The sequence below is a fragment of the Aythya fuligula genome, chromosome 1 (assembly GCF_009819795.1).
Source record: "Aythya fuligula isolate bAytFul2 chromosome 1, bAytFul2.pri, whole genome shotgun sequence".
Classification (NCBI taxonomy): domain Eukaryota; kingdom Metazoa; phylum Chordata; class Aves; order Anseriformes; family Anatidae; genus Aythya; species Aythya fuligula.
This window is the reverse complement of record NC_045559.1, coordinates 143,693,183-143,716,494: the sequence shown is the minus strand read 5'-3', so window position 1 is coordinate 143,716,494 and position 23,312 is coordinate 143,693,183. Positions and strand designations below refer to the sequence as shown.

The 23,312-nt window shown below is 38.7% G+C and overlaps 1 protein-coding gene across 2 annotated transcripts; it reads left to right on the top strand.

The window, feature by feature from the left end:
• The first annotated feature begins 1,566 nt into the window (after positions 1 to 1,566).
• Positions 1,567 to 21,733, top strand: CDC16 (cell division cycle 16). Of its 2 annotated transcripts, XM_032203703.1 has the most exons (18): positions 1,567 to 1,757; positions 2,737 to 2,791; positions 3,592 to 3,689; positions 4,396 to 4,434; positions 5,229 to 5,369; positions 6,873 to 7,032; positions 8,384 to 8,478; positions 9,048 to 9,181; positions 9,939 to 10,018; positions 11,589 to 11,638; positions 12,333 to 12,406; positions 13,792 to 13,917; positions 14,645 to 14,797; positions 15,137 to 15,200; positions 15,833 to 15,894; positions 17,899 to 18,034; positions 18,905 to 18,995; positions 20,117 to 21,733. In XM_032203703.1, exons 1-18 carry the CDS (start codon positions 1,710 to 1,712, stop codon positions 20,380 to 20,382), a joined length of 1,872 nt encoding a protein of 623 aa, XP_032059594.1. In that variant the 5' UTR covers positions 1,567 to 1,709; the 3' UTR covers positions 20,383 to 21,733. The 2 variants fall into 2 exon arrangements, with proteins under 2 accessions (XP_032059594.1, XP_032059602.1); XM_032203711.1 differs by lacking the exon at positions 1,567 to 1,757 and having other exon boundaries at positions 2,751 to 2,791; positions 3,594 to 3,689.
• Positions 21,734 to 23,312: the final 1,579 nt, after the last annotated feature.

The following is a 23,312-nucleotide window of genomic DNA, read 5'->3' as shown; positions in this document are numbered from 1 at the left end:
CCCCTTGTGCAGCTCGGGCAGCCATTTCTCAGAGCTCCCACCCCAAGAGCACCTCGCTTGGAGAAGCCAAGCTTTCAGCAGGACACGAGAAAGCAGCACATAAGACACGGGCATTGCAGAGCAACCTGAGATGCCATACTCTAATGTGACAATGTCGAGAGCTACAGATATAAAGTAGTAACGTGTTCTGCATGCATTTCTGTGCCTCAGTTTCCTCACCTCCTCGAGCCTCCCCGGGATGCTGCAGGTGACAGATCCTCCGCAGGCATCAGACCAGCTCCCCATGGCTGTGGCTGCTCTTCACCCTCACCACCCCAAGAGCAGTCTCTTCTCTTCCAACCCCCACACTTCCTGTGTATCTGTTTTTTCTTCCCCAACCAAAACTTTTTGTCTTAGAGGTTAGCTCCGAACGATTTTTGTCCTGCTGAGATATTTGAGTCCACCCTGCTCTTTCCTGAGTTTCTGCAGCTGCTGCCTTGGTATCTGACACTTGAAGGAAACTACTGAGCTCTGGGAAGTTACTGCTATACCTGGTCTTGGAGGGAAATGTGCCACCTAGAAGCAAATTGTGGGCTCCACCACTTAGTAGTTTCAAAATGATATCAAAATCTCAGTCAAACTTATTTTATTGTACATGGAAAGATCCACAAACTTAACAAATGCACATACACTAATTTCAAAGAGATCTCAAGCCAACAAGTGCAATCATAACAAGCCACAGGTTTCACGGAGCTGGAGATACAGTGCTTGATCACATCAGGTCTTCTGCCAAAGTATGGTAAGAAGGCCACAGAGCTTTTTGGGGAGACAAAGAGGTCTTCAGGGAAGCCAAACATGATAGTAACGCTCATCAGATGACACTGGTGGATCAAAACAAAATGATAATGAAATGATCAGTCTGCTTATTGCACAAGGTAATGGGAAGGTGAGAAAGAGTTTGTTTTCCTCAAAGTCTCAGCTAGTGAAATGGGAAAAATAGCAGACTTAAAAAAGCAGCTGAGTAAAACAAAGCACAATAAGTTTTACTGCAGTTGTAAAATGTGTTTCAGCCATCTGCAGCAAATGCTCTCAGCAATGCCAAGGGAAATAATACCCCCAAAGGAGCGACTTGTGAGGTGAAAATCTAACCTACTAGGAGGAGACCACCAAAATCAGCTTTACAGCAAAGGGGAGCAAGTGCAAATGGCTCAAGACAAGGGATGCGGATCCTATTTTTCACATTTTTGTCTGTGGCCACCTTTGTGGCCACCTCGGACACCTTCCACATGCCAAACTTTGCCAGAAATAATGATCAAAATGCAACCGATTGCGTTTTAGCAACCTGCGTGCCTGCTTTTCAGTAGCCTGTGCGCCTCTGTGGCATTTGCAGAAAGAGTTTAGTTTAAAAACTAGATGTATGTGTTCGTGGCGGGCAATCCCTTGATACCACCCCAAAAACAAAAAAAAAAAAGAAAAAAAAAAAAAAAAAGAAAAGAAAAAAAAGAGGCGGAACGCCGCGCTCGGGGGCGCTGTTTCCGGGCGGGAGGCGGAGGCCGGGCGGGCCGGAAGTGAGGGCCGGAAGGGGGGCGGCTTTGGGCGCTGCACCGCCAGGCTCTGGCCGGGCAGGCGGAGGGGCGAGCGCCGCGGGCCGCCACCCCGCCAGGACCCCCCCAAATCCCCCTAAAACCTCCCCAAAACCCCCCAAAACCTCCCTAAAAGCCTCCAGGAGGATGAACCTGGAGCGGCTGCGGAAGCGGGTGCGGCAGTACATCGACCAGGTGGGGCGCGGGGCGGCGGCCGTTGGGGCTGCGGCCCTGGGGGGGCGGCAGGGCCCCGCTGTGCCCTGGGGGGCCCCGGGCAGCTCCACGGCTGTCATCCTGCGGGGAGGTGCAGGGGTGGTGACGGCTTTTCAAGTGCTGCAAGGCCTGTCGCTGCCCCAGGGTATCTGTGCGGTGTGCAGGAGGGCCTGGGAAGCACGTTGTCCCTCCTCGCAGCTTGGAGAAGGGTGAAAATTAAAAATCAGCAGTCCCTGCTCATCTTTTCAGATAATAATTCCAACCAGTTTTCTAAGTTTTTCTCCTAGTACCTCAAATCTGGTGATAAACGTAGCTTAGTTACTGGGAAGGACCTGCAAGCCCTGCTCCATTCTCTCCTTGATAACGTTCTTCTCTATTTCACCCCCTTCTCCTGAACCGTGGGCTTATAAGTCAAGCTATCCATGCAAACATATGGAGAATTTCCTTCCTGCTTCCCACATAGACTATGGTTTGCGTGAAATTAAAGCGTCCTGAGTGGAGAATGAGCGTTTCTTAGTCAGGCATGCTGCTGCAAAATGTTCTTGCAGTGATGTTTGTGCTATTTCTTTTGCATAGAACTCTTTCTTCCAAAATAAACATTTATTTTAACTACTAGGTTAGGTAGCTTTTATGCCACGTTTTCAGTGACAGCAAATTAACTAATCACTTGTTATTAATTAATTTACTATTTAGCACGTGCCTTTTGGTCAAACATACCTGCATTTAATTGAAAATAAATGCACAAACCCATCTCAAATGACATTTGAAAGACATCAAAAAGAAGTGGGGCTGGCCCTTTCAAACTGATTTTTGAACTTACAAAGAACTCTAAAGCAAATCACCATTCATTAGAGAATACACACATAATAAGACATTAAATAGAAACTACGTGTAATATATTTCAAGATAAGCCCAGGACGCTAATCTCCAATAAATAATAATTATTCACTTTTTTTTACAGCAGCAATATCAAAGTGCCCTGTTTTGGGCAGACAAAGTAGCTTCACTGTCTCATGGTAAGTAGGTGCTTGTTACGTTGTTCTTCAGCAACTTCTTTCTGGCACCCTTGCTCTGTGTTCTTTATTTTAAGCTTCTTGGCTAAACGTTGAAAGTTGGGCTTGGTGCATGTGGTTTTCTGCGGTCTTTGGAGTGCTTTTTTTCCAAACAGAGCAGGGCCAGCCTTGCTTCCCTTTTAACTTTGTGTTAAAATTAGTGTTTGGCCAAACCCACGAGTGAAGAGGTGGTAGGGGAGAAACCTAGAGAGTAGTAGTTCCCTACAGGCCGTGCTTTTGCTGTGGGTGCTCAGGACAAACAGAACCCAGGTTAGCAGAGCACACTGATGCTGGCAGGCAGAAGGAGAGCTGAACATCAAGGTGCAGAAGTCTAATAAGCTTTCATTGTAGTTGGGTTCCTACTGATCTTCTTTGAAAGAGCCAATTCTGGGTTGTTTTTCTCTGCTCCGACTGTGTCTAAGGGCAAGGTAACCTACAGCTCCTGCAAACAGCTTGTTTTAAATCTTTACCGCTGTCATCTCCTTCTCATGATGCACTTCTAGTACGAGATTCATTGTATTCACTGTCCAGAGCACTATATTGTGTCTTTAAAGTTAAAATACAATAGGTTTTGTTCATTTTGACAGACAGATAAGTTGTTTATATACAATATATATATATATATGTAAAACACAGTAACTTAAAAGGATGCTAGAATAGTGGAAAACCAGTACTCTTCTAGGGAAGCAAAACTGAATATTCTGTATGAAATTGTTTAAAAATACTATAAATTAATGTTTTATATTTTCTTCTTTATTTTTAAGAGGAACCTCAAGATATCTACTGGTTGGCCCAGTGTCTTTACCTGACAGCTCAGTATCATAGGGCAGCACATGCCCTTCGATCCCGTAAATTGGATAAGGTAAGTCATTTTGGACAAGGACACATTACTGTCATTCCACTTACAAACCTCTGCTAATCGCAGTGGCTTCTTCACCATCACAGCTTAAAGTCTGCAGGAAGGTTGATTGTTAAGCCTGCATAATGCAGTTTATCTGAACCAAGTATAGCCATGTTCAGACAAGATAAGGAAAATGTCTTTGCCATGAAGGTTGTCAAACCCTGGAAGAGGCTTCCTAGCAAGGTGTTTGATGCACCCCCATGCCTGTCAGTGCTCATGGGGTGTTTGGGCAATGCCCTCAATAACATGCTTTAACGTTTGGTTAGTCCCGAAGTGGTCCATCAGTTGGACACTGATCTTTGTAGGTCCCTTCCAACTGAACTGTTTTATGTGTTGGCCCAAGGTGGGGTGAGAGAGAAGAGGAGGAGTCCAAGGATGGAAGAGCAGTAGGTATGGGAAGGTGGGGTGTCACTTAAAGTGTAATTATTTCAATTGTCCTTCTGCTCTGCTAATAAATGTGGTAAGAGTGAATATTGTGTCCTTTGACTGTGGGAGTTTAATAGTAGAGAAAGTGTTACAGACTTATTCAGTCATTTTGGTCAGCAAGGTTTTCCTTACGTGATTGGGTTGAAGAAACTACAACCAAAAACAGAGCAAAAGAGGGAGTCTAGCAGTGGATGTAAATGTGCTCTTTTAATTACTAACACAAATTAAATCTTCCTTCCAGTTATATGAAGCCTGTCGCTACCTTGCGGCTAGATGTCATGTGAGTACACATTTTAATCAGTATTAGAAACATAGCAAACTAAATAAAAGGTGCGTCTTCGGAAGATTAGGTACCTGAGACACAACGTAGCTGTGTGAGGATTGACATTCATTGGAATAACAGGCTTACGTTTTGTGGTAGTTGATTTCCTCATCCCTTAACTTTGACAATGGTTGGTGGAGTACCATTGTGGTACTCTACTCCATAGCAACCCAGTTGACCTTTTGTCCAGGAAAGGAAACATTCCTTTTATACAAGAATGTGAGTGATTTTTCTCTCATGTCTGCATGTTTGTTTTTAATTAATTGGGTGTAGTCCATCAAGAGATGTTCTTTATGATTGTGTAAATATAGTTAGCAGCTTTGTCCTTCCGTATAAAAAGCGATACGTAAATGGTAAAATGCAGTGCTTTCACAGCAAAACAGAATCAACTCATAAATTAAATACAAAAATATGAAATAAAATATTGTGCTTACTATAGAATAAGTCAACTGTATTTTGTTAAATCCTGCATTCTCCATTTTTAGAGGAACATCTACTTCTGTGATTGCATAATGGCAAATGATAAGCTTTTCTGTAGGTGCTAATTCTGTTAATATAAGTTGTATATTATAGGTGACTAGTAAAACAGTTGATTATGATTATAAAATGGCATGTGTCCAAATACGACTCTGCATGCCTAAAAAACCTTGCTGGTAAGTACCAGTTACAATCTGTGCCTTTGAAATGTGACTTTATGTACAGATGTTTCAAATCCCAACCTTGTTTTTTTGCATGCACGTGTTTGCGGCTAGTATGCTGCGAAAGAACATCAACAGGCCCTGGATATCCTTGATATGGAAGAGCCAATCAACAAAAGACTTTTTGAGAAGTACTTGAAGGATGAAAATGGATTGAAAGACTCGACCACAGACTGGGAGATGTCGCAATCCTCTGTAAGTGACAATTTCTAAACAAGCATTTTTATAACCGAGGAAAAAAATGTGTGAAGTCAAAAAGTGATCTAGCAACTAGATGAATTTGAAGCTCGAGGTGTTTATGCTTTCCTTCCTGGGTAACATAATTCTCAGAAATGCTGAATCATTCTCTTCAATCAGAAGTCCGCTGTCAGCTTGCCTGTATGAAAGTAACTTGATTTGCAAAAATGAAAAGTGCTTTGCAACAACTTTTTGTAAGCTTTTGCAGGCACTTTGCGGGAAGTTCTTGATCTAGTATTGGTTTTTAGAGTCCTCTAGCTCTATACTGCAACTTCAGTCTTTGTAATATAAACTAACATTTATTTCAGTTGGGCTGCAGGTGCTGAGATAATAAAGCACGTTTTCCTCTCCTTCGGGTATTTTTTTAACCGGAGGTTTCCTTAATCGTTCAGACGGTATTCTCAGTGGGACATTGCTTGTCACACGCGAGAATTATGTTGCGTTAAGGTGAAGATTTCTGAAGCTCAGTGGAAAAAAACCTGTGTAGCACAGGTGGTCCTCAGATTTGGCTGTGTGTTCATTCTCCTTCGTCATTTTCTGTTTCGTGGTACTCTGACCCCAGTGTCCGGGTGGCCGATTGTTGAACAACTATTTTGGCTGAGAAATAACCCTGTAAAAAAAACTCGACTTCATCAGCCCTGATCTTTACAAATGCAGTTGATGTAGTTCAAGGATGCAAGGAGGGTAGATTTGGCTGCCAAATGAGGGAGCTAGTCAACTTGGTACTGCTACAAGAAGCCTTAAACCAAACTCTTCTCCAGGAATGTCGCTTTTGCAATCTTATTTGCTTGGTTTGCACAGACACTTGTTCTGGAGTAAGAGTCGCTGGCCTGTGAAGTGGTAACAGCGTTTATTATCTCTTTGGCAGCCCCCTAGGGCATATTGGCTGTTAAAACAGCTCTACTTTTTCTTTTATATGGACTTCTGTCTGATTAGTGTGACAATAAAGATATATAATGTGTAAGTTTTCTCCAAATAACACGCTGACAATTCTGTGGCCTTCTGACTGAATAAAACGCCCATCCTTGGGAGTTTCATCCGTGAAAGAATGTGTTCGTCATTAGACATCCTAGCACAACTTCAATTTGCTAATAATTACCTTTCACTGCTTTTTGTTTCTGAAACAATCTGTTTTGGGTTGAAAGGAAGAATTATTTTTTTTCCTCAAAGCAGTTGAGTCCATTGATTTGGCCTTTTTCACCTCTGCTGAACTTCTTGTCTTTTGTGAAATGAGTGGTTTAAAAGTCAAGAGAGGTGAATTGCCTTGGAAGTGCCCATTTGATTTTTTTTTTTTTTTTAAGCATGTAGAAATAATATTATATTTAAAAACAGCACTAGGAAACCAGGTTCCATCATACATGAAATGCTTTTTACTTTTCAGGGAGCCCATTTGATTTGTGCTCAAAACCAAATTGCAAACATTGATTCAGTCTTTGACCTCCAGCCCTGCTTTTCCACCAGATCAAGAGCTCTATATGCCTTTTGCGAGGGAAGATCTATGATGCTTTGGATAATAGAACCCTAGCAACATACAGCTACAAAGAGGCCTTGAAGCTTGATGTTTACTGCTTCGAAGCGTTTGATCTTTTAACATCGCACCATATGCTGACAGCACAAGAAGGTCTGGATAGCAGTATTTCTCTAATATAAGTACAATTTAGCTGCTTTCTAATATGCTTTTTCCTGGATAATGAAACAGTATTGCAAGTAAGAGGGTATAAAATACGAAGTACTGGTTGCCCTCGGGTGCTAGGAAAATACTAGGTGACGGTTATGTTAAAAAGTAGAAGAAAACTTTGAATTGCTTGAAAATTGTAACTGTTCAAATTTGTGTTTGGACTTTGGAGAGGGATCTGGGGGTCGTGGTAGACAGCAAGTTGAATATGAGCCAGCAGTGTGCCCTGGCAGCCAGGAGGGCCAATCGTGTCCTGGGGTGCATCAAGCACGGCATCGCTAGTAGGTCAAGGGAGGTGATTGTCCCGCTCTACTCTGCGCTGATGCGGCCTCACCTCGAGTACTGTGTGCAGTTCTGGGCACCACAGTATAAAAAGGACATGAAACTGTTGGAGAGTGTCCAGAGGAGGGCTACGAAGATGGTGAAAGGCCTTGAGGGGAAGACGTACGAAGAACGGCTGAGGTCACTGGGCCTGTTCAGCCTGGAGAAGAGGAGGCTGAGGGGAGACCTCATCACAGTCTACAACTTCCTCGTAAGGGGTTGTCGAGAGGCAGGAGACCTTTTCTCCATCAACACTAGTGACAGGACCCGCGGGAACGGGGTTAAGCTGAGGCAGGGGAAATTTAGGCTGGACGTCAGGAGGGGGTTCTTCACAGAGAGGGTGGTTGCACACTGGAACAGGCTCCCCAGGGAAGTGGTCACTGCACCGAGCCTGTCTGAATTTAAGAAGAGATTGGACTGTGAACTTAGGCACATGGTCTGAACTTTTGGGTAGACCTGTGCGGTGTCAAGAGTTGGACTTGATGATCCTTAAGGGTCCCTTCCAACTCAGGATATTCTATGATTCTATGATTCTATGATTTAGATGTTAGTTTTGCCATGCTAAGAATTAAAAGGAACAAAGTAACCCAGGCGTCTCCTTTGTTAGCTCCAGAAGCTCCCCTGCTCTTTGCCTGACCTAAACGAAGTTTTTCCTTGTGTTACCAACTTCACAGCCTTTGGATTCATAAAACCCTGTTGGGTTTTGCTACACTATAGTAGGCAGCGTTTAACAGAACATTCTGAGTGGTAAACTTGGATGTATAGCATAAATAAAAATAATGGTGCTATGTCATTAACCTTCCATTTTAAAAGTCTACAAGGAAAAACTAAGTAAGAATTCAATCATTAATTTCCATAATTAGTATTACTGTGTTTTAGTGCATCTGTGCTGTTATTTTGCATCTCTAAGCTCTAATATTTGACCTTACAATTTTTCTTTAATGTGACCATTTCAATTTTCTTTTAATTTACTTAGAAAAAGAACTTCTTGAATCTCTACCTCTTAGTAAACAATGTACGGAAGAAGAGCAAGAATTGCTGCACTTTTTGTTTGAGAATAAATTGAAGAAGGTAAAACCATAAACGGAATAAAAAGCTGATGGGTTGCATGAAATTCCTGACTTCAGTTGTAAATTTTATTTGGCTCCATTTATTGCAAACTTTGGAAAAGCAAGGGCTCTGTAGCGCTGGTTATTTTTAAAATGTATGATGCAGTAGGTATCATTTTTTGAATGCTAGAAAAGTTCTGTGTAAACTCATCTGTTTCAGCTTTATTTCTTGAGAATACATTAATTATGTAGGCAAAATATCAATTTCCTGAAAATACTACGTTATAACAATATTCTTCCAAAATATTTCAAAATATTTTTTTCTAAAGAGAATATGAGAACACTGCAAGCCAACTCTATATAACTCAATATTCATTTCTACAGCCTCCGCTTCGTGCATTGGCAACCATATTTCATCTTCCAAATGAGCTTTTAAGCACGCTGCAAAGAACCATTTGAGCAAATACAGGTCTTACGGACTTGAAGCTTCTTAAAATTCGTAACATCAATGTAGTTATATTATTTTAGAAGTATTTTATAGCATTCGATTTTTAGATTGGATTTGCACGTTGTGTTTCTTTTGTCTTTCAGTATAATAAACCCAGTGAAACATTGATTCCTGAGTCGGTAGACGGTCTTCAGGAAAACCTGGACGTAGTAGTGTCCTTAGCTGAAAGGCATTATTATAACTGTGATTTCAAAATGTGTTACAAGCTGACTTCCGTGTAAGTATACAAAGCAACTTTGATTCCTTTTTTAGTATGGTGTAGAATAATAATTATGACTGGACTTACCGTGACTCTTATTGTTCAGTGCATTACATGCCTAAGAATTTGATACAGGTTTTCAGGTAGTTAAAATACATAGTTTGTGCCCAGCAAGACACCTTGTATCCCTTGGAACACAAAGGGGCAAGACTTAGGGGAAAGTTGCAGAGAATGCTGATTGTGTGAATTGGAACGGCTGAGTAAAATCATGATCCTGTTGAAGTAAATGACTCCAATGAAGTTATTAAAATTTTATACTTTTCCTGAAACTAATTGTTTCCTTTGGCGTACTGCTTAATGTTGCAGAGCCTGTTTCCTTAAGCTCAGAAAACATAGGCCTTGCTGAAAAGTTGCTGTCCAGCCTATGCAACTTAAAGGTTGGATAAGCCATGCTGTCTGGTAGTTAAATTTGAAGTGGCCTGCAAACAAATAATATACTATATTCTGGTTTTCTTCTAACTTTATATTCACCTTACCCAAATTTTGTGTTAGCCCTGTTAAGCTAAATCAATGGCTATTTTTCTGGTCTTAAACCTTTATTGTGCCAGTAATTACATTACAGTATTACAGTAGTTATGTTCTAGTCACAAATGGCTGTCTAATGCCAGAAGTGGTAATTAACTGGAACATTACACAGTATAAAAGCAGCCTGTTTCAAACACACGTTTTTGAAATGTGTATCACAGATCATTTTTTTCTAATTTTATTTTTTTAGGGTAATGGAAAAGGATCCATTCCATGCAAACTGTTTACCTGTGCATATAGGGACGCTTGTGGAGCTTAATAAAGCAAACGGTAAGAAACACAACATTTTTAGTGAGTCAAAAGAGCACTGTCGTGTTTCAATTTTAAAAAGGAATTAAAGATGCCAAGAAACACTGTTACAGACCATTTAAAAAAATAGCCACCCCTAAAATTTGATGTGAAAACCTGTTTATTTTTCCTCTGATTTGCAGTTTCAAGAAAACAACGGGTAAGTGGAAGAGAAGGCAGTTTCAGAGCTGATGGTGAGGGTTGGGGAAGTAGTTGTGCAAAGAATCTTTGCTCGTAATCGTGAGTTACAGTGCTGCATTTCAGTTCTTCGATTTATGTGTTGATGTGATCTTCCTAGAGAATCTAGGTGTACTTTTCCCCCTTAACAAAATAAAATGTATTAATTTAAACTGGGAGGATCTTTTCAACAGTGTGCATGCTCAGGTGGTCATGTGTTTTCCATGTTAGAAGACTTTCTATGCTCTCTCTCCTTGCCTTTGCTATTGTGAAGGTCTCTTTGTAGTTCAAGTAAGTTTATAATCAGACACCACCTTTGCTGAACTACAAGAATAGCTTACTTGCAGCTGGGATGGCTTTTTCTCATTTCAGACTGCATATAAACACCTAAATCAAGTGAAGAGCTTGAATGTCTTTAGAACCAATTGGAAGATAGAATAAGGAGCTCATATGATTTGCAGTCTCTCAAAGGATGGTGCATTGTCTGTACACACAGAGGTCATTAGGTGCACTGGTACTTCTTAATCTTCAGTTAATGTCCTTTTCAGTTACTTTACAGTTAGCTACATCTGAATGTGTGGCCAGTACTGTGATCTTCATTTTAAGTCTGCCTTGAAGCTTTTTGTAAATAAGCTGGTGTTTTGCAAGCAACTTCTCATATTTGGTTTTTCTGAAGCAAAGAATTGATGCTATGCACTCTAGAATTGAACTCATTGATATAAGAGCACCATGCTCTGATGAAATTGTTTTGTGTATAGTAATGCAATTTCCTTTGAAATTGTTTAGGCATTAAAATTGTTATCCCGTGTCTGTTTACTTCCATTTTTATTAGAAAATCTGTAGCAAGTTTTCTAACAGAAAATAATGCTCTTTTTTTCTAAGAAGTAATCACACAGATTTATTTCAAATAATGGAACAATTTATTTACCTTTAAAAGTCCTATTTTCATCATATTAATGCACAGGACTCTCATTTTGAAATTGAGCTAGCCAGTATGTTATACTTCTTAGATGTAGAAAGCTAAGCTGTGTTTTGCCTTTACTTTATATGTTTGTGTAATATACTAGATATTTAATATAATTTAGTGACCCAATTTGTTGTAGAACTCTTAAGGAGTGGGATGTATAGCTGCTTGTTTGTGTGCTGTGAAGACTTAGGTTGTTTTTTTAACTAACTGCAAAATTATATCCGTTTTGAGGCAGTCTGAAGCATTACCACTAAAATGTTTTTGTTTATTGTGTATTAATAACTCTAGACATGCTTCCTGTTTTTATAGAAAGCTAAAGGATGTTTTTATAGAAAGCTAAAGGAGGACTTGAAATATCTTATGTTTTATCATATTTTAATATTCTTGTCTTTTTTTTCCCTTGCGCAGAACTTTTCTATCTTTCTCATAAACTGGTCGACCTGTACCCAAATAATCCTGTAAGTTGTTCTATGCCTTCATTACCAAGTAGTTTTCTTTAGCTTTTATTTGCTGTCACCTATAACATAATAGTCAGTTTGAGCAACAGAATATTAAAAATAAACAAAATATTTTTTGATTGGAGCTGATGAAAATTGTTCGTTCTTTTTTCTGTACATTGTAATTATATTAAGGTGGATTTTTTTTTTCGTAAGGTACCTGTAAAACATTCAACATGAAGAATTCACTTTGCATAATCATTTAGAAAGTGCTACAATAATAGATGGATATGCCTTTCTGGGCAACCTATTGCAATGTTTGATCACCTTCATTGTGAAAATCGAATCCTTTTATTCAATCAAATTTTCTTTGTTGCAACTTGTACCCACTGCCTCCCGTCCTGTCACCGTGCATCTCGTGAGAAGAGTTGCTCAGTCTCCTATATTCCCTATGATTAGATAAAATTGACGACAGCAATAAGCTTTCCACATAGCCCTCTTTTTGGGGCTGAACAAACCCAGGTAGTGACATACAGCTGCCAGCAGTTCTAGCTTGTCTGTGATGTAAAACAAATCAAAAAGCTGACTGATGTCTGTGACAACATTCATAGCTTTTATAATTGTGTTACCTTGTTACTCATCACCTATGATGATGCTTCGCTAAAATCAGGGTGATATATCTCATAATAATTCTATTTTTATTTTGAATGTGTAGGTGTCATGGTTTGCAGTAGGATGCTACTATCTCATGGTTGGCCACAAAAATGAACATGCTAGAAGATACCTCAGGTAAAACTTGTTTTTCTAGTTTTCTTTACTGAATCTGTTGTTCATTTGCTAAGTAAATATTTAACATCCACATTTGTTGATAAGCTCATACAGTAAGCAGAAGCCTTGGTACACTGGTTACTGATAAATTATTCCTTTTTTTTTTTTTTTTTTTTTATAACCTGTTTCTGGTATGGCAACTTAGACCTCAACCTTCCAGATGCTTTAAAAATGATTTAGAGGCCTACCTGGAACTTCTTGCCACTCACTTTCCTGTTATTGGCAGATGTCGTCTCTGCACTCACTTACGATGGCAAGCTAATTACAACTAGTTAATCAAAGCTCATTTTTTAGTGTAAAGATACTCAAACATTCTCCCTGTTTCAGTTTGCATATCTAAAAGGGAAGAGTTAGACAGAACTAGACAGCCAAATGGCAGGATTTTCTTTCTGTGCACAAACAGCCTTGGACTTCTCGGCTGTTCAGTCAGTCCAGTGCTCTTTTCCTGTGTTCTCTGTGTGTATTGATTGCCAGCATCAGAGAGCAGAACCTGGCTGTGAAGTACAGCATTTGTTTTGGTACTGTAAGCTTAAACTGAGAAGCCTTAAACCAATCTGTAAGGCTTCAATTTTTCTTCTGAAGACCTTTAAAGACTGGCAGTATACGTAAGGATGAGTCACTAACAGACTATTTGAATGCCTGGTTATTCCGAGTAGTCTATTTAAATTCCTGGCAATTAGCAGTGTGCTCAGTAAAATTCTTTGAGAAGTTGTCCTGAGAGCCTTAAGTAGTTTGAGGGGTGAAATAAAGAACATCACTATTAAATATGCAAGCAACCCTAGCCAGGAAGGTCCTATATGTGTTTTGGGGAAGAGGGGAAGAAAACCCCACAGAAGTCAGAGTAATCGTGGCAAAGAGGGGAAAAGAGGTCTAGCAAGAGTAGAATAGTAATGAGATGCCTGAACTTCTTGGGGAAGAATGATGATGTACAACTACAAGGCTAGTGATAACTGGACGAAGCAGTAATTTGTTAGGAAAGTATCTGGAGAGGCTATGGATAAAAACACCAGCTCCCATATCGCTGTTTTTGGAGTCAGTAGGACATCATGCTGAACACAGTAGATGGTACATCTGGACAGTGCCCAGTAGTGTGTTAAAGGAAGTATCATTCTGGTCGCTTCAGAAAGAGGCACAGAGAACTCAAGACAGATGTGAAGCATTTGAATTGAATTCAAGAGAAGGCAGCGAATGAGCTGTTCAAACTTTTAAAATGAGCTTCATTTACTAGTTGTCATTACTAAAGATTATGATAATAGTTATCTATCTCACACAGTATTGTAAGTAGGCATCTGAAGCAGATGAAATTTCATTTCATACGTTTGCTTGTGATCTGCTCTTGTTTTTAGCAAAGCTACGACACTTGAGAGAACCTATGGACCAGCATGGATAGCTTATGGACATTCATTTGCAGTTGAGAGTGAGCATGACCAAGCAATGGCTGCGTATTTCACAGCTGCACAGCTCATGAAAGGGTATGTCAAAAAAAATCATTCAGAAAAACTGAAGTTAATCCATAAATAGTATAGAAAAATAACTGTATTGCTTTAAACAATAAGTAATTATATGCAACATCTCTCTGGTAGAGAATAAAAAGGAGGGCAGGGATAAAATAACTTTGTCTGTATTTGACTGCATTGTTTGTACTTGATTATTGTTGTAGTTCTGCAAGTTCTAAAGTCCAAGTTTTTATTCAGGTAATCTCTATTCTAACAGAGTTCTCTAAAATGTGTGAATGGTGTGTTTGTCTTACCAGATCATAAAGTGCTGTATAATAGTATCTTGAACAGCTGTTGCATACCATGGAGAAGGCTGTAAACTGAGTAATGGACTAACAACGTCATATTGCATGTAAAACTATTGTATTTGGATGTAGTTATTTGTAAATGCAATCCCATTATTATTGCTTCTTCTGTATTCCGTTTGTAAATGAAATGTAGGGAGGAGACTGGGGGGGAAAAAACCTTCAGAACTAAAGCACTGAGAAAATACATACGTGTAATTCCAGCTTAAGTTACAGTTCATACTGGTGTTCAAATTCTTGTCAATAGCTAACAGGTAGAAAGTCTCTTTAACCATCCCTTAGGTTAGCAGTCCAGTTAAAAACAGCTTTTCGTTTAGATGTACATAGGAGAACACAGCTGGCATTTCTTTTTAGTTTGTGGCACTGTTCCTGATAAAGTGCATGGATTTTCTTCCTAGGTGTCACTTGCCGATGCTCTACATTGGACTGGAATATGGCTTGACCAACAACTCCAAGTTAGCTGAAAGGTTTTTCAGCCAAGCTCTAAGCATTGCACCTGAAGATCCCTTTGTTATGCATGAAGTCGGAGTGGTCGCATTTCAAAATGGAGAGTAAGCTTGCAAAAATAGTCCTAATTATGGATTATTCTGAAATGCAACGTGCCAATACATTTATTAATGTATTCCAGAAAAAATATAATGGATATAAGAACTGTTTAATGAACATTCTTGTTTTGCTTCTGATTTTTTTATCTTGTCAGCTGTTAAGATCACACAGCAAAGTAAGCAAAATACAGCTGAACGTAATTACTATTTTTTTTCTTACAGATAATTTCACTCATGCAACAAGTAATGTCAAAGAACTGTTGATTGTAATACAATTTTCTTCATTCTGCTGATGAGAACTCTTTGCTGATTTACTTTTCTTTCCTCCCCACCCCCGATATTTAGCTGGAAGACTGCAGAAAAATGGTTTCTTGACGCACTGGAAAAAATCAAAGCTATTGGAAATGAGGTATGTTTCCTAATAATACACATGGTCATAAAACTATTCATAAAACACCAGGAAGTTCTGTATTTTGTGGCAGAATGTTACGCTTGTTATAAGATAGCTGCAGCAAGTTCAGTGCCAGGTCCTGCATCTGGGCTGGGCCAATCCCAAGCGCACGCACAGGCCGGGTGGATAATGGGTTGAGAGCAGCCCTGAGGAGAAGGACCTGGGGGTGTTGGTTGAAGAGAAGCTTGTCATGAGCCAGCAATGTGTGCCTGCAGCCTAGAAAGTCAACCGCATCCTGGGCTGCATCCAAAGAAGTGTGGCCAGTAGGGCGAGGGAGGGACTGTTGGTCAGGGAGTGCAGTGACAGGACAAGGGGGAATGGCTTTAAACTAAAATCTAGATGTGGATTAGATAATGGGAATAAATTCTTCCCACAGAGGGTGGTGAGGCCCTGGCACAGGCTGCCCAGAGAAGCTGTGGCTGCCCCATCCCTGGAGGTGCTCAAGGCCAGGCTGGATGGGGCTTTGGGCAACCTGGTCAGGTGGGAGGTGTCCCTGCCCATGGCAGGGGGTTGGAACTGGGTGGGCTTTAAGGTCCCTTCCAACCCAAACCATTCTGTGATTCTACTTGAATTGTTGCATTATTTTGCAGGTAACAGTTGATAAGTGGGAGCCTTTATTGAACAACTTAGGACATGTCTGTAGAAAACTCAAGTAAGTGACAGTACAGGAGCTACCTTTTATCTGGAATACTACACAAATGTATTTTTGATGAGCTTCCTTCTTATTTCCATCAAGATTATGTGCCACGTGAAAGCAATGTAGAAGCATCTTTTACCTGATGATTCTTGTTTGATAGAAATTTGATCATAGGCTTTCAGATTCTCAGATGGGTCTGAATTCAAACTGGCTGCTGTCCCAGTCCTGACATACTTGACTATGTGCAGTGATTTAGCTGGCTTAAAGGTGATTTTGTGCTGATTGATTGCTTGGATCAGTGCTTGGGCTTTTTTATTTAAGTGCAGTATTCAGTGACCTTAACACAACAATAAAATGTTACTGTGTTTTTTAAGAACAGAACTAGTTGATATTTCATATTTCTTTTCTAGGATGAGAAAAAGGAAGTGCAAAGAACATGTGAAAGTGTTAACAGTTTTAACATGGAGAAATGTTCTCTCCTTAATTACTTTAATCTGATTGTAACCCGTGTTGTCTTTCGTATTAACCAGTACCATATATTTTTTTTGTCATGGTTTTAATTGTCCAGTTGGTATATGCTATAACTTCTTGTTTCTTGAGTTGCTAAAGTGATTCTGGTACATATAAGTCATGCTTCTGCTTTGACTTTGGTAGGAATTGCTCTGTGCTTGAATTGCTTGAATTCTTCATTTTCACTGGGAAATACCAATGTATAATAGTTACCCATTCTTCCAAAACAAAACAAAAAGCACTGGTTTTGTGATTTATTTATGATTATCATTGTAGGGTGTGGCTTTTATTTTTTCCAAATGCATACTTCAGTTATAATTTCTTTAATCTTTTTTAATTCCTCGCAGTAATTTAGTAACTGCTTACATCACACTTAGGACAACTTGCATTTTGTTATTCAGGTTCAGAAAGCCAATTTAATATATTTCTTCATCCTTATAAGCTATCTTTCATGAAAATCAAGATGATTTTAGTCAGCTCTGCATATTCTTTAACAAGATAAAATGTCCATAACAACTGATTTTAGTAGTGTTCATAATGCACATTATTGCTTTTGTGAAAAACTTACTAGATATCTCTTCACTAGCACGATGTAGTTGAAATTTGAAAGCAGCAAATTAAAGTACACTGGTAGTTAATTGGACAACTAAGTAGTATGAGCGAAAATAAAATTCAGACTGGAAGTTTTCTGCAGCAGGCAAACAGCTGCAAATTTTTATGCCTGGTTTCCTAACACCCTCTGCTAACACCAACAAATGACGTTGTTATAATTTCATTACAACTAGAGACATTAAAATTTCTTCTGAATAGACAATTGCTATCCTTATTTTTAATAGCTTGTACTAGGTTGTTAAAAGTGGCAGTTTAATTTCCCAGAGTAGTGTCATACGGTACATTTAATCCTTGGTTTGTAAAATAACGAGTGCAATAAGCAGCCTAGCTAAGAGGATTTTCAAAGAAAGAGTGGCTGGTATTTGAAAGAAATTATGGATATGTGTAAATCTTTTTTTTTTTTTTTTTTTCCCTGATAGAGGCAGCAGCAACATGGAAGTGTTGGAAGTACCAGTGTATGCAGCACTTAAGGGTTGTGTAGTTTCTGCCTGGGGAGCTTTTCTCATTTTGAACAATGAGTGATTTAGTCTTATATTGCTCCTTTGCTCCCCTGGGGAGAAAAATGAGAGCTACAGAAAGAAACCCAATATTTCAAGGAGCAACGTTCAACATCTAAAGCAATTTACCGTATCAAATTGCTAAGATCCTCTCCAAATGGGGCCTAGCTGCAGACAGCTGTTGTGCTACATAACGGGAACAATGATTTCTCAATTATGTTGAGGAAGAAAATTATCAATATCCGTGACTCCCGTGCATTCTTTTATGTTGAGTATGAAGCAATAATTTTAAGGTTCTTGACAGGATTGCCTGCCACTGAGTTAAGGAAATTATCAATATAGCACAATAAAAACCTCTTTCACCCTGAAATAATAGATACTCTGGTTTTAACCCTAACAGGAAATACGAAGAAGCACTGGAATACCATCGCCAGGCTCTAGTACTAATTCCTCAAAACGCTTCTACTTATTCTGCCATTGGCTACATACATAGTCTGATGGGCAATTTTGAAAGTGCAATCGACTATTTTCATACGGTATGTAACAGCCTTAAGGCTCTGGTAACAGATTCTGTATTTACCGGTTCATTCTGTTCCTCTTTTGAAACAGAGAACCAACGTTTATTCAACCCTTAAACAAGTTTTTATTTTATAATCTTAATTTTAAAAAAAAGTCTTCCTGAGTTTTCTGCTGAGTAGGTTTAAAAAGAAAGCTACTTTTTGGAACGTTGTAGTTGGATCCTTCTTTCTTGTAAACAATTAATTGAGTTGTATGTACATAAACTTTTCATTCTCACAAAATGATTGGAAATACTTTCAACGTATGCCTCAGAGTAGAAATTTTTCAGTAAGTGCAGCTTTTAAAAATATGCAACTTTCTGTTGCCTTGGATTTATGTTTATTATGTGATAATTGTGTATCACTATTTCCAGGGCAGTTTGGGTGATTTCACATTTTCATGGAGTAACAGTGAATTTTCTTGAGTGCTAAGTTTTCAGCATTCAGGTTGATTGGCTTGAGAATTCAGCTGTAGTTCTGTTTACCTAGAAGCTTGTATTACATAAATTTAGTTGTAATTACTTAAGCATGTCTCAGTCTTTCATTATCGATTGTAGTTTAGCTATACGTATATAATTTCCTCAGGTTTTAGAATTATTTTAGTATATTTTACTTCATGATTTATGAATTATTCTGTCTGGACACACGTCCATTTCTGGTTTTATTTTTGTTTTGCTTTCTTCAGCCATTTCATATGGAAATATTCTGTTTGCACAATGCTTTGCATTTACAGCAAAGACTGCACTGATTGCATTGTCGAACAACAAAGCAACAAATAGAGTAATGGACTTAAGATGTAAATGGTTTTAATTACAGCTGAATAATTTTTACTTTTTTTTTTTTTAATAGGCACTTGGTCTTAGGAGGGATGACACATTTTCAGTCACAATGCTTGGCCATTGCATAGAAATGTATATTGGTGATTCTGAAGCTTACATTGGTAAGTCTGTCGCTTATGCTGACTGCTAAAGTCACTGAATCCTTTGAGAGAAGTCTTTGCTCTTACATCAAGAAAAGACTGTCTACCATTATGGCTGTGGTGTAGTCTGTTTACCTCAGTTAACTGAAAGTAGAATATATATATTAAAAAAAAAAGACAGAAAACCTAAGTCAGAACTGATCAGCGTTTGCAGATAATCATTGCTTTTTGTAAGCATCATGGAAATAGATAATTCTTAATGCTGTAGAGAAAGCAGGTACTTTGCCATCGGAGGCACCAGTGATGGTTTCTTTTATAGAAAGTATTGATTGCTTAGAAACCAGTGGGGGGGCAGGTGGGGATAAAACAGAAATCAGGATTAAAAAAATCAGAGGCCTTGATTTCAGCTTATAGTACTGCGGAGTGATATGGGTGAGGTATTTTCACAATATAGACACTGTGGTCTGTGAAGACAGGAGGAATCCTGCTGCCTCCAAAAATAGAGCTTTACACGTGGTTTAAAAACATCTTCATAACAGTAATACATTATATTGCTGTGGTCTGAGATATTCTGTGAAAGTTTTCTGCCCCCTCAAAAAACTTTATAGCAACATATTTCCGCTTCATTAAGCTTAATTTATCAATAATGAAGAAAGTTGATGTCCAATCTGCATGATAATAAGCTGAAGCCATTTAGTCATCTGTGTTCTTTGGTTCTCCAGCACATTTTTCACACAGCTGAAGCAGCTGTTTCTTCTTAATAATGCTTTGCTCCACACAGTCAGTTAACGCATACACAATGGCCACGCAGCTGTGTGCTATACATTGATGCAAACCATGATGCATGTAACTTTCAACAACAAGAAAAACCCTCACATGGAAGGGAATTGGCAATTACTTCTAATAAGACTTCAAATATTAATCTTACTTAGCACGTTGTGCTATTTTTTCTCTTAAACAAGGAGTCATCTGGATTGTGTCAGACCAGCTCTATTACAGACTTCAGTCATTTAGCAGCAACAACAGTTTGCTGTTCTGAATACGAAGAACTATAATAGTTTTAGGAGTTGATGATAGCTTTTTAAGATGGATGTTTGGGAGCGTTCATGTGGAATAAACTAATGGTTTGACTGTTTTCCTAGGAACAGAAATCAAAGACAAATTAAGATGTTATGACTTTGATGTACACACAATGAAGACATTAAAGAATATAATTTCACCTCCCTGGGATTTCAGAGAATTCGACATAGAGAGACAGACTCTGGATGAGAGTGGCATAGTAACGTTAGAAACATCACATCAAAGGAAAAGTACGGATACCAGTCGTCCATTGGAAGAAACGTTTGAGATTGAAATGAATGAAAGCGATATGATGCTAGAAACATCCATGTCAGACCATAGTACGTGACTGTAAATTCTGGTACAGGGCTCATTTTGTCAGTATTTGTTTTAGCATTTTTGTTATGGTGTTATACTTTCAGGAATTTGCTATTTTTATATGAATTCAAACTACTACACTGTACCTAACACCGGAGAAATAATGCTTGCCTTAAGGATGATTAAAATATACATGATGGACTATTTCCGATTTTATTATTTCTACAAAATTAATCATACGTGATGAAGTAAAAAAAAAAAATAAATTCACATTATGTTTTTAAAACTGTTTACTCATCCTTGTGTCTGCCATCAGTAGGACTGAAGGTTTAAAAATAACTCTTAAAGATTGAACTGTTTCCAATGTGCTGAATGGAGTAGCCAGAGTCTAATATAGTAATTGTGGCTTCTGAGTTTTCATCCTGTCGGTGAGGAATGCTTTCATAGTAAATAGACCAAAAAATCCATGAGGTTTGACACATTTATGAAGTAATAAGTATATCCCTTTACAAAGTGCTTTCAGTGGTTTTCCATCACTTGACTCTAATTGGGCATATGTTAAATTGATGACAAAGCATGTGACTTTGTTATACTTTCTCCTAACTGTTGTTGACTTCAGCTCTTTACCATTCTTCTGTATTGTGCTACTGAAAGGTCATTTAAGAACTGTTTCTGGTAAGGTGACTAGACAACAACCATGAATGGCAAAAATGTTGAGATGAATCAGTGTTTCCTGCAATTACTGACATCTGTGATGTTTTTCAGTAGTGTAACAATCAAGTTGTAAGCCACGGTGTACTATTTCTGAAGGGACTGTAGTCATTCTCTTTACACATAGCTGTTCTGTCAAGGATTAATGGAATAATACTAATACACGTATACAGTTTTTACAAGTCTCTAAATTGGTATTTTTAAATGTCATCTGTTCACTGAAAAATAATGAAGTAAAGCTTATGTCTCTGAAACAGAAGCAGGGACTTGTCCAGCCACTAAACAGAACAGTTTGCCTTCTTAGCATGAACGCTGAACGTATTTTGTGTAAATTTTTCCCTTCCCTTCTTGCCTGTTCCACATATGTCACTGTGAGAGGCTTAAAATTAAAAACTTAATGCTACAAGCTGTCATAATGTTTTCTTCTGTGACTTACAGTTAAGTTTTGACATTAAATGAATGAAGAGATTTTTCTGAGGTTTAGCGGTCCAGACTTCAGTTGGAAGTACTTCAGAACTAGCAATTTTTCTATAGATGATTTTTTTTGATGAAATAAAAAAATGGCTAACTTATGTTTTAGCTAAATAGAATGGTCAGTCTAAACTGTTATTTCTGCACTGTATTTCAGTATCCTTGTGTTAATATTTACACATTTATTTTCAATTATACCTTCAGCACAAAATGTGTATGCTTGGTTATCTTGATACAACTTTCATCCACTTTATTGGGGGCAAGATGTTTATACATATATATATATATATATATACTTGTGTAATTTGGGAAATATTTCCTATACATTTTTTTATGCTTTACATAAATACGAGGAGACAAGGGATGAATCAAAGTAACTATATTGAAATTTTGCCTTTTTTTTTCTTTTTAGCAGTCTTTCTTCATTAATTGTCCTATTAACTAAGACTGATAATATGTTTACTTCTATTTGTGCTGAAGAATGGATATCAAAGACTGGGCTGTTACTGCAATAACAGCAAGTGCTTTGGGTTGTTTTATGGTGCGTGTATGAAGAGCTTTGCATAAACTGAGCTGGAAACTAATGCTCATCCTATTTTCCCCCTTTTTCCCCCCTGTGCTTTGCTGATCTGCTTGCTGTGCTGCTCAGAAGGATGTGACTGATTGTCTCCATTCTTCAGTTCTTTTCCTGGCAGCTCTCTGACAAATCTTCAGCTGGAAGAGGGAGACTTCACCATACAGGCTGCATATGTAGATTAAGCCCAGGGCATTGGCTTTTTTTTCCTCATTATCTAGGCCTTACTGAAGCTGAATGCAAATTCTACACAGACCTGCACTTTAAAATTCAAGGGCATTGAGTGGAGAATGGATAGGGGAAGAGCAATCTGTTGAAAGGTCAAGGATCTTCCCTTGCTTTCCTGTTGTGATGATCCAAAATGGCTAGGCCTGTGGGTATACAGATTGAGACAACACATTCATGGGATTCCGTGATTCACCACTAGCACCTGTTTTTGTGATTAATAAGGCAGATATATATGTGGGTAAAAGCTATTGGATCTTACTCAGAAATAAGTGTGTGTATATAACAGATACTAGGGGTATAGTGCCAATTAATAACAGAAGAAGTTGAAGGTAGTACAAAGGTGATCTGACGTGGGAGAAGTCAGTAATCTTGCAGCAGATATGTTTTGAAAATAATCATAGATTCAGCAGACTTAATACCATGGCAGAGAGAATGCAGATTACAAATTTACCAATATAATAAAAGCAAATAGATTTATGACAGATTATACTTTTATACATAATCTGTCATAAGTATAGTATTGATATATATGCATAAAATTAAATGGTATTAAATGCATCAAACAGATCCCAGAAAGGGGAGGGCAGTGCTGTCTAAAAGCAATCTCCACACAGACTGACCACAAAGGGTCAAAAATGATCTCAGCCGAAACCAGCCACCCCCAGGAGCAGGGCGACAAGGGGAACACAGCAAGGGGCAGTCTCTGTGTGGAGCATCATAGGGCTGAGGAGGCGATGTCTGAGGTAACGGATGGGTTACAGATCTTTTCTCTGTCTGACCATTTCTCAGGTTCAAAGAAGCAAACCCCTGTGTTGGTGTCATCAGTGGGGCAGAGTGGTAGGAGCAGGAAGAAAAGGATGGGATGCAGAAAATGTGTTGCTATAAGGGCAACGTATCATGACATCATGCCTCTACAGATATCTGCTGGAGTTTGTTTTGTTTTGTTTTTTGGCTGGCTGTTGCTAGCTGTCATTTAT

Coding starts and splice junctions, on each gene's coding strand:
- CDC16 (XM_032203703.1), top strand. CDS start 1,710: ATGAACCTGGAGCGGCTGCGGAAGCGGGTGCGGCAGTACATCGACCAG. Junction 11,639..12,332: donor ACCTGTACCCAAATAATCCT/GTAAGTTGTTCT, acceptor TTGAATGTGTAG/GTGTCATGGTTTGCAGTAGG. Junction 12,407..13,791: donor CATGCTAGAAGATACCTCAG/GTAAAACTTGTT, acceptor TCTTGTTTTTAG/CAAAGCTACGACACTTGAGA.